The sequence below is a fragment of the Cebidichthys violaceus genome, unplaced genomic scaffold (genome assembly GCF_023349555.1).
Source record: "Cebidichthys violaceus isolate CVI_PGR_0920_01 unplaced genomic scaffold, fCebVio1.0.p SCAF_7, whole genome shotgun sequence".
NCBI classification, from domain to species: domain Eukaryota; kingdom Metazoa; phylum Chordata; class Actinopteri; order Perciformes; family Stichaeidae; genus Cebidichthys; species Cebidichthys violaceus.
The window spans coordinates 13,014,617-13,029,250 of record NW_027176927.1 but is presented as its reverse complement, the minus strand read 5'-3'; the positions used below and the strand labels follow the sequence as shown (position 1 = coordinate 13,029,250).

The following is a 14,634-nucleotide window of genomic DNA, read 5'->3' as shown; positions in this document are numbered from 1 at the left end:
ATATAACTGATAGTAGTATAATATACACAGCTGCCTTAAGTAATGTGTTACCAAATGTTTTCTCCATTTAATCTCTAATCTAATTTTATTAAAAAATATTTTCATTTTGAATGCGAGAATTCAACATTATGGAGATTCATCAAACAGAAAACACCTGCTGGGTTTCTTTGAAATCCAGTTTGGTGTGTTTCGTGCAGACAAGTGGAGTTATTAATATTATTATTTAGTTGTTAGTACAGTTTTGAGGTACTTGTTCTTTACTTTACATTTTGTGCTACTTTATACTTCTAGTCCACTTCACCTCATAGGCAAATATTGTACTTTTTTCTCCACTACATTTTTTTTTGGATATATTTAGGTTCTTTGAAGATTCAGATTCATAATACAAAATATAAGCAACTATCCATCAATGCTTTAACACAGGCTACTTAACATTTATATGTTAATTTAGTTAGCTGATATACATATTTCTAGATGATCAAAACTAGTCAGAAAGAACGCGCGGGATTCGAAGCTATGAGCTCAGGGGGTATTTCAGGTTATTCTTGGTACCATAGGAAGACTAACGCGCTACAGCGTTAAGCTTCATGTTGTGAGAGAACCCGAGGAGAAAAGGGAAAAGATCGAGCCAGCCAGGAGTCGAACCTAGAATCTTCTGATCCGTAGTCAGACGCGTTATCCATTGCGCCACTGGCCCGGATGAGGAAGCTATAAGTCACATGACTTAATTAAATATCGCGATAACAAAGTCAAGATGTTTGTTGCATATTCAAGTCGCGTTCTCACGACTGACAAACAACCATCGAAACATAAAATGTAACACAACAGACCATCGTTGCCCGTAATACCATTATTAGCCGACAGATGTCGCGGTCCACTAGAGACATAACAGTCACTGTGGTGTTGAAACTAAAGCTAAACTAGAACTAAAATTAATTTAGATAATTCATGACCGTCATACAGGGAGTAATGCTGCAGTAAAATATCTAGGAGTTAATTCACAGTATAGCAAAATATTATATGACTAATGCAGTGACGTGCGGTGAGGTTCGTGGCTGGTGAGGCATTGACACTACATAAATCAGATTTACAAATATATGAACCCAATAGAGTAGCTTCAATCACCATTCAATTGGCAGCTTGCACATTGACTACTGGTTGTTTTTCATATCAGCATTCTTTACACACACATATGTAAGGTACATATTTGATTCCACCGGGAGCGTGTGCGCCGCGATCTGACCCACCGGGAGCGTTTCAGAAGCGGAGCGCTCGCGGGCACCACCCGCGAAAATCGTGAGATTCCGCAATAATCTGTGTAACAACCACGAATGTATAAAGAGAACAACAAACACATAAAAGGTTACTTTACCTGTCCGACGTTGAATTGCTGTTGATTTGTTCATATTTCCTTGTTTTTTGAGACATGTTTAAGCTTGGATATATAATCTTACATTCTTGTGGTCAAAGCAAAATATAAGAAGAAGAAGAAGAAAAGTGTAGAAGAAGAAGAAAAGTGTAGAAGAATAGCAACGACAGAACAAGCATAAACCCGACCCGTGGCCTCTCGCACGCCCTCTTCTTTGAGGCAGAGTAGTGTTTGCCTCCTCTGTGCTTTTTCACTGCGGTTTCTGTCAGATCAGCAACACTAAATATGTTCTACACAGACGTGAAATACATTACCTATTCTATGTAAAGAAAGACATATATAATAAAAGTGTCTACAAATATTACAGTGGTGACAAACAATGAGAAAGCAAAAGGCACGCGCTCAACCCAGTTTGTGAGGGATTCACAATCTGAGGTGAGGCTCAGCTCGTTGCTGCTTCACCTCACGTGTCTCCTCTGAACAGGACATGCGCTAATTCAGCGATTTTGATTATGAAAATGCTTAGAGAGTAGAGAAATATTAATATTTATTTTATTTTAGCATTATTTGTTTTTTACTTGTCATGATGACAGGTGAGGCTCAGCCAGTAAAAGGGATGCAAAGGGATCATGGGACCTTTTCTGAAATGATGATATACCCTGACAGACTGATTAAAAATAAAAAGGATCTCAAAACCAAGCTATTATCCGGAGCCACTATAGAAAATGGAGATACAGATGATGATATGATGTTATGTAGAGTCACGTCTTTCTTACATGCACTCATGAAAATGACAATTTTTGTTTTCAAGTTGTCCGCTGTGTTTTTGGCACTTTGCTTCTCAAGTCAAACATATACAGCAGGTTATGTGGTCTTATATGCTGTATTGTTTTTTATATTTTCTTGTTTATTTGTATATTCCATGTACAGTTGTGGTCAAAAGTTTACATACACTTATAAAGAACATAATGTCATGGCTCTCTTGAGTTTCCAGTTATTTCTACAACTCTGATTTTTCTCTGATAGAGTGATTGGAACAGATACTTCTTTGTCACAAAAAACATTCATGAAGTTTGGTTCTTTTATGACTTTATTATGGGTTAACAGAAAAAGTGATCAAATCTGCTGGGTCAAAAATATACATACAGCAGTGCTAATATTTGGTTACATGTCCCTTGGCCATTTTCACTTCAATTAGGCGCTTTTGGTAGCCATCCACAAGCTTCTGGCAAGCTTCTCGTTGAATCTTTGACCACTCCTCTTGACAGAATTGGTGCAGTTCAGTTAAATTTGATGGCTTTCTGACATTGACTTGTTTCTTCAGCATTGTCCACATGTTCTCAATGGGATTTAAGTCAGGACTTTAGGAAGGCCATTCTAAAACCCTAATTCTAGCCTGATTTAGCCATTCCATTACCACTTTTGATGTGCGTTTGGGGTCATTGTCCTGTTGGAACACCCAACTGCGCCCAAGACCCAACCTTCGGGCTGATGATTTTAGGTTATCTTGAAGAATTTGAAGGTAATCCTCCTTCTTCATTATCCCATTTACTCTCTGTAAAGCACCAGTTCCATTGGCAGCAAAACAGCCCCACAGCATAATACTACCACCACCGTGCTTGACGGTAGGCATGGTGTTCTTGGGGTTAAAGGCCTCACCTTTTCTCCTCCAAACATATTGCTGGGCATTGTGGCCAAACAGCTCGATTTTTGTTTTGTCTGACCACAGAACTTTCCTCCAGAAGGTCTTATCTTTGTCCATGTGATCAGCAGCAAACTTCAGTCGAGCCTTAAGGTGCCGCTTTTGGAGCAAGGGCTTCCTTCTTGCACGGCAGCCTCTCAGTCGATGGAGATGCAAAACACGCTTGACTGTGGACACTGACACCTGTGTTCCAGCAGCTTCTAATTCTTGGCAGATCTGCTTTTTGGTGGTTCTCAGTTGACTCTTCACCCTCCTGACCAATTTTCTCTCAGCAGCAGCTGATAGCTTGCGTTTTCTTCCTGATCGTGGCAGTGACAAAACAGTGCCATGCACTTTATACTTACAAACAATTGTTTGCACTGTTGCTCTTGGGACCTACAGCTGCTTTGAAATGGCTCCAAGTGACTTTCCTGACTTGTTCAAGTCAATGATTCGCTTTTTCAGATCCATGCTGAGCTCCTTTGACTTTCCCATTGTAGCGTTTGTGGGCGTTTGTATCCAATGAGCCCTATTTAAATGGCCTCAGAGAAGTCACCAGCTGTAGTCACTCATAATCACTCACAAGAAGTTAAGAGGCCATGCTATGAAGCTCATTTCATTGACACAACTTTCTAAGTCACCAAAATTGTTAATTTGTGTTGCTGTATGTATATTTTTGACCCAGCAGATTTTGTCACTTTTTCTGTTAACCCATAATAAAGTCATGAAAGAACCAAACTTCATGAATGTTTTTTGTGACAAAGAAGTATCTGTTCCAATCACTCTATCAGAGAAAAATCAGAGTTGTAGAAATAACTGGAAACTCAAGAGAGCCATGACATTATGTTCTTTACAAGTGTATGTAAACTTTTGACCACAACTGTATGTACGTTAAGAGCAATGTGAAAATCGGAGTCAAATTAAAGCCAATAAAGCTGATTCTATGCGGTGTATGAATCAAGCGCACCCGCATGCATCTGTAACCCCGCCTCCTTGGTTTACTCCCCCAGTGACGACATCAGATACCTCCCAATGCGGGGGCTTTGTGGATGGGTGCTGGCTGCGCCGTGGCGAAAAACGTGCACGCATCCGTGTGGCGTGTCACTGACAAACAAACCGACCCAAGCGCTGAGAGAAAGCACTCGGCGGTTTTCACTGGCGTTGAAACAACACCAGATAAGTCGCGTTTGAGGCATTCATGAAGGGAACGCGGCATGCACGCATGCATTAATGTGCGCGTGCAGATTATTTTAGAGACGTTGGAGGTTTTCGAGGAATTAAAAGTGGACTAATGGAGCTGCTGACAAATTGAGGGGCTGGGCTGTGACTGACTGCATTGTTGCATGTTTCCTGGGATGGAATAATTTCCCTCATTCATCAAAGAAATTATTGATAGACTCTTCTTTTCCGTCTCAATGTTGCTTGAAGGGTAAGCGAAAACCGAGGTGTCAGTGCATTGTTTATTTATTTATTTTAAATCACCACCGCGTGGATGGCTTCGCATGCCTTTGTTTTTTCAACCAATTCGTTCCCCTTTCTGTGTTTGTCAGCTGGAAAGATACTCGTGCACACTTTGCTGCACACATATTTGAACTCATTTACAGATCTGGGTGAGAGAAGTCTTTATGTGTGTGTTTGTTTGGCATACAAAGAAAAAACACCCTGGGATTGTGCCTCTTATGTTGGCAGAGAGATGGACTGCATCGGGAACACCATGCAGAAGAAGGCTGCGGAGCTGGAGCGGCTGGCCGAGGTGCTCGTCACCGGAGAACAGCTGAGGTAGGTCGGTAGGTCGGTCCCGATCAGAAATCCCGCTGACCCCGGGTCTGCATGCAGGTCACACAATGAAAGCAGCTGTGGCATTTCAGTCAGGGTCGTCTGCAAACTGACCACCAACTATACAGTCATGGCTGAATACCTAACAATTTGTAAATCCTGTAATTACATAATCATTGTTTAGTTAGTTTTCATGCTCCCTTTGCACGTTTTTGTGACCCAGATCAGGATGAACGATGACGGGACATGATACAATGACTGAGAAAAGTGGGTGCTGTAAGCATGATTGACAGCAGGTTAATGATCATGCATGTAGCTCTCCCTCACTACTAGCTCGCCCTACAGGCAGCTTTCAGCTCCACTGCAGCATGCATGGCCAAACAAAGGCATCCACACATGCACAACCCTCCCCGTGCACATTGCTGCCCCACACCTACATCACATGCACATATCAGACTGAGGCAGTATCTACATTCTGCAGGGGGCTGTTTTGCTTTTTAGGACTGAACACGAGTCATTTTTTTTGTTGCTCCGGTAATTCAGCGCCCTTTGAGCAGCACAGGCAATTATCAACCTACTAATCATTGTCATGCCCTGCCCATTCATCCTATCAGGGAATTGCACTGCTATCCCAGGCAATGTTGTTGGCATGCTGCACCTTTTGACCTTCCGTACATATAGAAAGGCCCCAAAACCCTGGTGGCGTTTGCTGGCTCACGCTCTTAGTAATGAATAGAGGCTCAGTAGGTAAAGCATGGCACCAATGCCAGGAATTTCAGCCCCCCGCTGAACTATGAGGAAAGCACACCACTGCTGAATTGTGCTTTCCAGCTGGGTGGGATACACTGAGTTAGAGCTTTTGCTGTTTCTGAAGTGGTACACGCTGTAACATTGTTCTGTTCTGTAGAACCCTAAATAGGAACACCAGTCATCACCTCAAGAGATTAATAGTTTGTGTCTGAATATAGTCTTTGGTGTTCTTTTGCTTAGCACCAGTGTGTGTTTACCACAGCTGTATACTGAGGCTGCCAGCTGGCAGTGTGGCAAGTGTCAGTGAACGCTGGGTTGGCTGTCACAGAGTCCTCTGCCTCTGAGACGCTGCTGTTCTGGGGGAAAGGGCTCGAGGTTGAGACATTCAAGTCTCTGTCTTTCTGCATATTGTGCAGTCTCAGAGCTGAGAGCTTTTTTAGCCACGCCAGCAGCATGGCTCTGGGGATGGCAATGTCATTGGTCCAGACTGTAATATCTATCTAAAACAACTATTGGATGGATTACCATGACATTTTGTACACACATTCATGGTCCCAAGAGGATACATGCTATTGACCTGGATGCTGTCGTTTCCTGTAGCGCAAAGATGAGGTTGACATTTCTGGTTTTGAAATATGTTAATAACTATTGGATGGATTGCCATGAAACTTGGTACAAAAACTCATGTCCCCTCAGGATGAATCAGTTAAAACATATTTGTCCAATGCTTTTGTTTATGCAGAAACACCTGCACAACAATGATTTTCCTGTATGTTGCATTTATTGCTAATTAGAAAACATCAAGCATGCTAAACTAAGCTGAAACTAGGCTCACATTGACTTTGGCTGTAGTCTCGTTACACTGCAGTACAAACACACACAGGACAGTTTAATGATTGATGCTCTCCCTCAGTGTTTTACCTTGACTCCCTGCTTTTGTCCTTTGGTCTGAATTGATATTTCAGACCAAGTGATGACACGATGGAATGAGAGAGTCACAGTCAAAGAATTCAATTTGACCTGATGTGAAACACTTGCTGGTATAAAAGCAAGGAGTGTACCTTAACCACGCCCTTGTTTGATCATTTTATCACAAGCTCGTGGGACATGAGTTCCCGGTACTGATAACAGTATGTTGACTGTTTTGGAATATCTTATCACCCATTTGTGTCCCATCATGTCGACAGCGGATCCGTTTCAGATAAAACAGACAGAAAGACGGATACCATGACACACAGACACATGCAGCTGCTGTAGTAAGGCTTGTGACCAGTTCATAGCTGTGAATAGACCGTTTGTTGCACAATGTCACACTACGATAGAGAGGGAGGCTTTGTGACTGTTTGCAGCCTGGGAGTCAGCATCGTTATGGTCATACTGGGAGGCAGAGGCCCATTCAGAAACGCTCTTTCCTGTCATCATTTGGTCCACCACAACTTTTGGAAATGCTGCTACAGAGGGGTAACCAACGCAGCAACAAGAACACCTACCAAAACAATTGGTCGTACACCCGGTTGTCATTTATTGGTAGATTGGAATGAAACCCTCTGAAACTGCACGGAGGAGGAGAGGATGATGCCAGACCTGGTTGGAAGTGAAGTCTTACTGGGCAGGCTTGGACCAGGGCTGTCACTGCTAATCCGGAGTGATGCTATCCAGCTGCACACAGACTCAGCATGGAGGGGAACTAGCTAGCTGCAGGAGGCTCGGCTGAGGCTGTGGAGGGCTGTTTCACAATGATCAGGGTCAGGAAGGGGTCACCTTGCTGATGTGAAACTAGCATCTAGGCCATCTATATAGGCTTAAGAGGATTGTCATGTCCTCATGCAATGTAGTCACTATATATATCCCTGCAGATGGTTTTTGAATGACGCGCTAAGAACTAACATTTAAAAGTGGTTGCCAGGTTGGCAACTAGGCATCAGTTTTTGATTGCAGGAATTTAAAATATGATTGTCATTTTTAGTCACCTTTTATTTTTAGTATACAAAATACTATAATGTGACATTAAAGATTAAAATGAAACCAGCAAGTCTAGGGTTGCTTGTTCCTCCTTTCTCTCCCATTCAAATTTTAGTTTTCAGCCCAACTTGAGAGAAATATTAAATTGACCATTAGTTTAATGGAGTTGGTGTGATGTTGTCTCTGAATAAATTAAACTAATTAATTGAATACATTTTAAGAGAGATGAAGCATTGTCAGGTCCATGATACCTCAGCAGCCCAAAAATTATATAATTTCATCAACAGCAAACCAACATCATGCGTTGTCTGGTGTCGGCTGTGATTGTAACAGCAATATTTAGATGTCAGTAAGGCATCAAATATTTATCTTTGGTTGCATGTTTTGATTGTTTTCTAGAAGATGTTTTTTTCTTATAGACTAAAATATGATATGACAACACATAGATAACTAAAACAGGGACTGTTCCCTTTTAGACAGTGAAACATTTGTCATTACTCTCATTCTTATAATTACAGTAGGAGTTGTTACTATTATTGACTTCAAGTCATTGATTTCAAACGAAAAAAGTCTAAATCGAAAGTTTAGCGTGTCATAGAACTCTTAATGATTTTTCTCCCCTCTTTGATCTTGTTTGCTGCCTTCCAGGCTGCGGCTCCATGAGGCGAAAGTGATCAAGGATCGGCGGCACCACCTGCGTACTTACCCAAACTGCTTTGTGGCCAAGGAGCTCATTGATTGGCTCATCGAACACAAGGAGGCCTCAGACCGAGATACAGCGATCAAGATCATGCAGAAACTCTTGGACAAGAGCATCATTCACCACGGTAAAGCTGAGCTACGTGTGTGTGTGTGTGTGTGTGTGTGTGTGTGTGTGTGTGTGTGTGTGTGTGTGTGTGTGCGTGTGTGTGTGTGCACAAAGTGTGTGGGCTTAGTCTCGTACAGTATCTACTTTTTTTTGTGGTTTCCATTTTCTGTACCAGCAAGGGTCTCTCTCTGTCTTTCTTCCTTGACAATTTCTGGGAACGATCTGTGCCGCCTAATGAATGATTCTTCATGTCTCCCAGCCAGTTTGGCTCAAATGTAGCGTCTCACTACCTGTTTCCCATTTGACCAAACATTGAAACAGAGACAGAAGAGTTGGCTGCCTTTTCCTTTTTAGTGGAAGTTTATACAGAGCCAATTCAATATTAAAGTCATCCCAGCTGTACATTCATGCTTTAACGATTTAAAGATTTTTCTGACTGCTTTATACTAACATAGTAAAAATTCCTGTGTTCCCATTATGTGACACACTTGCTTATGCAATTTTTTTCTTAATTTTTCATTAGCTACACCAGCACTTATTGGTCATAACCTCAAAACTAATCCCACTGTGCACTGTTTTCAGTGTGTGACGAGCACCGGGAGTTCAAAGACCTGAAGCTGTTTTACCGCTTCCGGAAAGACGACGGCACATTCCCATTGGACAGTGAAGCCAAAGTCTTCATGAGGGGGCAGAGGATCTATGAGAAGTATGAACACACTCAAACACAACCACTCAGTCGTAGAGGAGCTATGAGAGGGATTGAGGGAATGTGGTCTTTCATACATTGGTGTAATGGAAACAGAAAGTCCCCAGGCATCTCTTAGCGTTGGATTGCTTTTCTCCTTCACCTTTTTAGCATGTAGCTTTAAATGAAATGGTAAAGTTGATGTTGTTGACTTGATGAACAGTGAACTATCACTTCACAATCTGGTGCTGTTCAAACTTTTCAAACTTCATGGCCTTTTGGCAAGCTATAGCACATGCCATGCATGTGTTCCCTGTCTTTTTCTTCGTTTCTTTGTGAGAGCGTTCTCAACGGCATGATTGAATGCGTCAGAAATGCTGACACCATTAATGTTTGGAAAATTAGTTTTGCTGGTAAATTGGATTTCATTAGATTAGAGGGCATCGTATTGACTGGTTGTTGACCGCAGTAGGAGGCTGCAGAGATTGGAAAATCAAGACATTGGAAGCATCTTAACTCATAGCATTTGTCCAGAGATGGGCTGGAATTAGAGGCCAGAGGACACCACTGATGATACTGTTTATGTTTGTTATCAGCTTTCTACCCATGATGCTAGTGTTCCAATACTGATGAGACTAATTGTTTCTATAGTAACCCCAAAGTCTTCCTCTGTATGTCTCCACTCCTCTTAGTGGCATCGCTACAGTTTAGGATTCACGCAAACACTCTCTTTGTGTTAACACACACTCAATGTTTTTTTTTTGTACTACACACACGCACACACAGCTTGACTCCCCTTCCCTGCCCCACACATCCTGCCCCCTCTTTGTCCCATGAGTAAACAATATTTCTATGCCTCTCTTAACACATACACAGCAACACTCTTATAAACAGAGACCTATTTTTCATGTTTTTTTGACCACATGCACATTCATATGCCCACATGCACACGCACTCTCTCCCTCTCTCAAACACACACACACACACACACACACACACACACACACACACACACACACACACACACACACACACACACACACACACACACACACACAGCAGTTGCATAAGAGGAAGAAATAGTCTAAGGGTAGACATCTGTCGTCTCAGCTCTCAAAGCTATGTGTTTATGTAATCACCATGGTGCAGCTGAGGAGACACACACACACACACACACACACACACACACACACACAACCACACACACACCTCAAGCTGGCTGTGGTGCTTGCTTGCTTGCAAACTAGAGTTGCTTTATGATTACATTTATTGCAAAGGTAACAGTCCAAAAAAAACAACCATCTCCAAGAGTGCAAATATATGATTTGGTTCTTTGGTAAGAGGATTGCAAACATTCAACTTAATCTCAGTATTTCTAAAATGAATGAGATCTTAGATTGATTGTCTTAAACAGAAATTTGATTTCATTCGATGTCGGCCTCAGCATACTCATACAGGAGATAATATCCATATAGTACTGCTCTTTTTGTTTTTGTACATTTTGACATTACATTTTTCTATATCTATTTATTACAAAAATACTGATATTCTGGACTTTTCTCTGGAATTCACCAAAGATGGTGACTTTTATGGCCTGAATGTATGTTGGTGCAAACCGATAAGCTTTTCTTAGCTGTGTTAGTGGAGTGGCCCGGGGGATGTTAATGTAGGTCGGTCCTCCACTTTGGTCCAGACTAAAATATCTCAACAATTATAAGATTGATTTGTATGAAGTGTGGTACACACATTCATGTCTCTCTCAGGATGAATGGAATAACTTTGACGATCCCCTGACTTTTCTTCTAACACCGTCATCAGGTGTTTATTCGTTCAGTACATTTGTTGTGACTAAATAACTGTAAAGCAAATAACAATCCCTTGTTTTTCAACTGTACTTTGTTTTTAGTGATGATCAGCAAATGTTAACATGTAACGCGCATGTAAACTGTATGTTTACCATGTTCAACAAGGACCCTTGCCTACAGCCATATTCACATCTAGTTTTTCCATTGGAAAAATAAACGGCGCTCTGCAAACACACTTTGATCTCTGGTGCTGTCAATGGTAAAATCAGCATACACAAACCAATAAACAAAACACCCGCAGGAAGACATTTCAAACTGTTGTCTTGACAGCATTTCCTAGACGACAGGCTTAGTCAGAGAGGACAATGTTTAACAGGTCTATTTAAAACATTGTTCACCAGTTGGACTGTTTACTTGTGAATGTGTACTCTAGATTGTGGTTGAATGGCAACAATATAAAGGATTTAGTCGTGCTCATATTGAACTATTAAATGAAACAAATTACCTTTTGAATAAATGAACTGAAACACTTGAATCTAACCTTCGTTTATGTGGAGTAGATTCACTGAGCATGAATGGCCCGCTTCTTGCTCACACACATTCACACCCGCAGTAGAGGATCCTCACTGAGGCAACTGTGGGTAATGTGCGTTGCCGAAGGGCACCGCAATATTAACATTTTGAAAGGTTTAAGCTTTGCTCTTTTACTTCCACACTGAGATTTATCTTTTAATTTCGGTTTAAAATCACCAACCCTGTCAAAAGCCGGCTTTTCTATTCCATTTCTGATCAATTTAAAATGGTATGTTATTATAAAGCACTCAAGCTATACACTAAAGTAAAAATGTGTTCATCTTAGTCTCCTTGAGTTACTTCAGGCACAGAGAGCTTCACTATTTGAGCTTTATTCTCTCTACGTCATCACAAATCCAGATTCAATCTCTGCAGGTACTTCTCTCTTGTCATGTGCGCATGTTTTTACTTAATGTCTGTGCCTCAGCATTAGCTGAATGTCAGTGTGTACTCTAATGTGTAAGAGGGCGTGAAAGAGTCACACAATGCTGCTTATCGGCTCCATGTGTCTTTTTCAAGGCTAAGAAACAACTCAGTTTAGACTCTGTCTCTCATTCCCCATGCACCACAGTCCCATTTGTTCCCGCAACTGAACAATTGGTCAGTTTTTCTTGTCATACTATATTTAGTCTTTGGGACTACTGTTTTTGCAATATACTCCATTATATTTTAGAGAAAAAAGGAGTCCCATGTGCCCAATGTCTTATTTTTCTTGTGATCTAAAATTTGGTAAAGTTGTACAATTATATACATGCCTAAAGTACGTCTGTATCAGATTTCATGACTTTAGACCAATCGAAACAAATGTTGTGGCATTTTGTCTTTGGACCCAAATGGACCATTTTGCATGTTTTAGCACATTAACTGCAAATTGCATACACAACACCGCCTTACTGGTGGCCATTTCCGGCATTACAGACATCCACAACATGCTTTTACTTCCTGTTAGGTACAAACATACATGCTGCTTAATAAAGAGAGAGCAACACAACCTTTAACTTCTAAACATACCACTGGTTCATCGTGCGTTCAACCAATATAAAGTAAGAAGACGTCTGTGTCACTGTTCGGCTAAGTTACAACTGATAATGGCTGGCTAATTACATCAGCTGCTGTCTGCTTTAGAGTAGATCCTAATGTTTCCACATGACTTACTGATAACCGGTAGAATGTCTTAGGGTATTACAGTAAATCAAGGTCATTAGCCAAGGACCTTTTACCATAAAGGCATTTGAACATTTCATGTTTTAACTAGGCTAGATTAGTTTAAAGTAATGCTAATCTCTACTGAGAGTCTTGAAAAGTACATTAAGCAATGTTATCTTTTATTTGTTGCTCCATGAGGTTGCCGTTAGGAGCCTTTGGACACTGCAACCAAGATTAAGAGCTGTACAAATAAAACGGCTTTTGACAGTAGAAGGTTATGTGTCATTCAAGGTTCAGCACTGGTTTTGTTGAGAGCACAAGTTGTGCTGTCAAATTGCCACAGTGCAGCTAAAATGGGGTCATGAAGTGTGACAATGTTACATAAACATTCTGAGAAGTTGGCCATGTAGGAAACCGCAACAAATGCAACCCCTATTTTCTAAATATGCATTGTTTTTTTTGTTTTTTTGTATTTTCCCAAAATACCGCAATAACTACTGAGACCAAACTAACTTTTTTTAAATACTAACTTGCCGATAGAAAGTGACAATATAAGCACAAACGTTGCTTTTTAAAGTGATAATGCTGAATAAGACTGAGCTGTCGGCCTCTCTTGTTAAGCAAATGCAACAAAATAGAGTTAAAAAAAGGAGACTGTGAAGCCTTTATTACTTCCACTTTTGCTCTATTCAGAAATAAACTATATTTAGAAATTACTTAGGTTCAGCATTAAATAATTAAAGGTAAGGCGTGAAAAAGAAAAGAAAAAATATCATATCAATAGAACACATTCTGCTTCCTCCAAATCATCCTCCAGGTCAGATGACTCTCGGTCTGTTTTTATTATTCATTGTTTATTAGTTTATTTTTAAAACGTTGGCCTGCCTGTGACCTGCTTACTCTATTTTGCTCTCACATGTCCCTTAAATGACCCTCAAAGTCGTATTTCTGTTTTTAAAAGTTGTTGCATGGCCCTAGAGAGTCATCAGAGACTTTCTTTAAGGACCAAATCTGAGAGCAGGTAAAAGCCTGGTGGTCCTACAAACACATCTCAGTGGGCATTACTCCAGCTGAGTTGGGTATGCTGACTGAACAACTACGCTGAGTGCATATCCAGGTCACGGCAGCTCACCTCGTCCCACTTTAAGTCATCATGAACCATTTGCATGCTGTATGTACAGTCTCACATCTTGCATATTATTCTACATAGTACTCAGGATGCAATCATTCAAAGCACTGTGCTTACTTTGAGTCAATCCCTTGAAGCCAACATTACATGATCTGTTGACTTAACATGTTTAAGTAGATTAAATGGCATTATGTACACGGCCACGTCTCATGGAACATGTCCAGTTCTTTTAACGTTTGTATTATGATGTTGACTTCTCATGTGGGCCCACGAAAGCTCCTAATCCATCAAAGTTTAACATCTAAACAAATGTATTCTGTAGTGTGTTGACTTTACATGAGTGAAGGACTGAAGCAGTCATTTTCTTAAATGTTTTTTAATAAACTGCAGTTCTATTTTTAACTTAACCCGAGGTTGAACTTTGATGAATACAGTGTCGCCCTGGGACCACGTTAAATGACGATGTAATTCATCCCTTTAAATGGGGGCCTACATCTCTGATCATAAGTCATAGTTGAATGAACCTCACTGGGACGATGGTCGCCTACTAGAGAGGCTTTCTTACAAGCTGCACCTGATTTAGGTTTCATTTATTTTAATTTCACATATCCTCATTTAGCTTCATTAAAGGGGAAGCTGTTTTTCCTGGGCTCGAGAGGTTTTGCAACTAATATTCTGCATTCCATAAAATGTTAAATTGTCCCTCACGAAATGTATGACAATAGACGTTCTGATGGCTTGTCCATGCCAGACAGAAATACCTTATTTACTTTCTTGCCAAGAGTTAGATGAGAAGATCAATGCCACTGTCTAAAGCTAACTTACAACAACCGGACAGATAGGCGGGCACCACTGGTTCTTGTCTCCAGTTTGGGCTGGTCTAAATAGGTCAGTATCCCGGAGCTGTAAGCCTTTGGCTATAGAGGGCTGCAGGGATGACGTATTTTTGT

General features: G+C 40.9%; 1 protein-coding gene and 1 non-coding gene across 2 annotated transcripts in view; one reads left to right on the top strand and one right to left on the bottom strand.

Moving 5' to 3' along the window:
- Positions 1-624: 624 nt before the first annotated feature.
- Positions 625-697, bottom strand: trnar-acg (transfer RNA arginine (anticodon ACG)). Its single transcript has one exon. It is a non-coding gene; the product is annotated as a tRNA-Arg (tRNA).
- Positions 698-4,160: 3,463 nt separating this feature from the next.
- deptor (DEP domain containing MTOR-interacting protein) overlaps positions 4,161-14,634 on the top strand; it is a 30,806-nt gene continuing 20,332 nt past the window's right edge. Inside the window, exons 1-4 of the mRNA XM_068735322.1 lie at positions 4,161-4,479; positions 4,740-4,829; positions 8,187-8,365; positions 8,929-9,052. Of these exons, the coding sequence (XP_068591423.1) occupies positions 4,466-4,479; positions 4,740-4,829; positions 8,187-8,365; positions 8,929-9,052 (407 nt within the window). The 5' untranslated portion in view covers positions 4,161-4,465. The remainder of the gene's footprint in view (positions 4,480-4,739; positions 4,830-8,186; positions 8,366-8,928; positions 9,053-14,634) is intronic.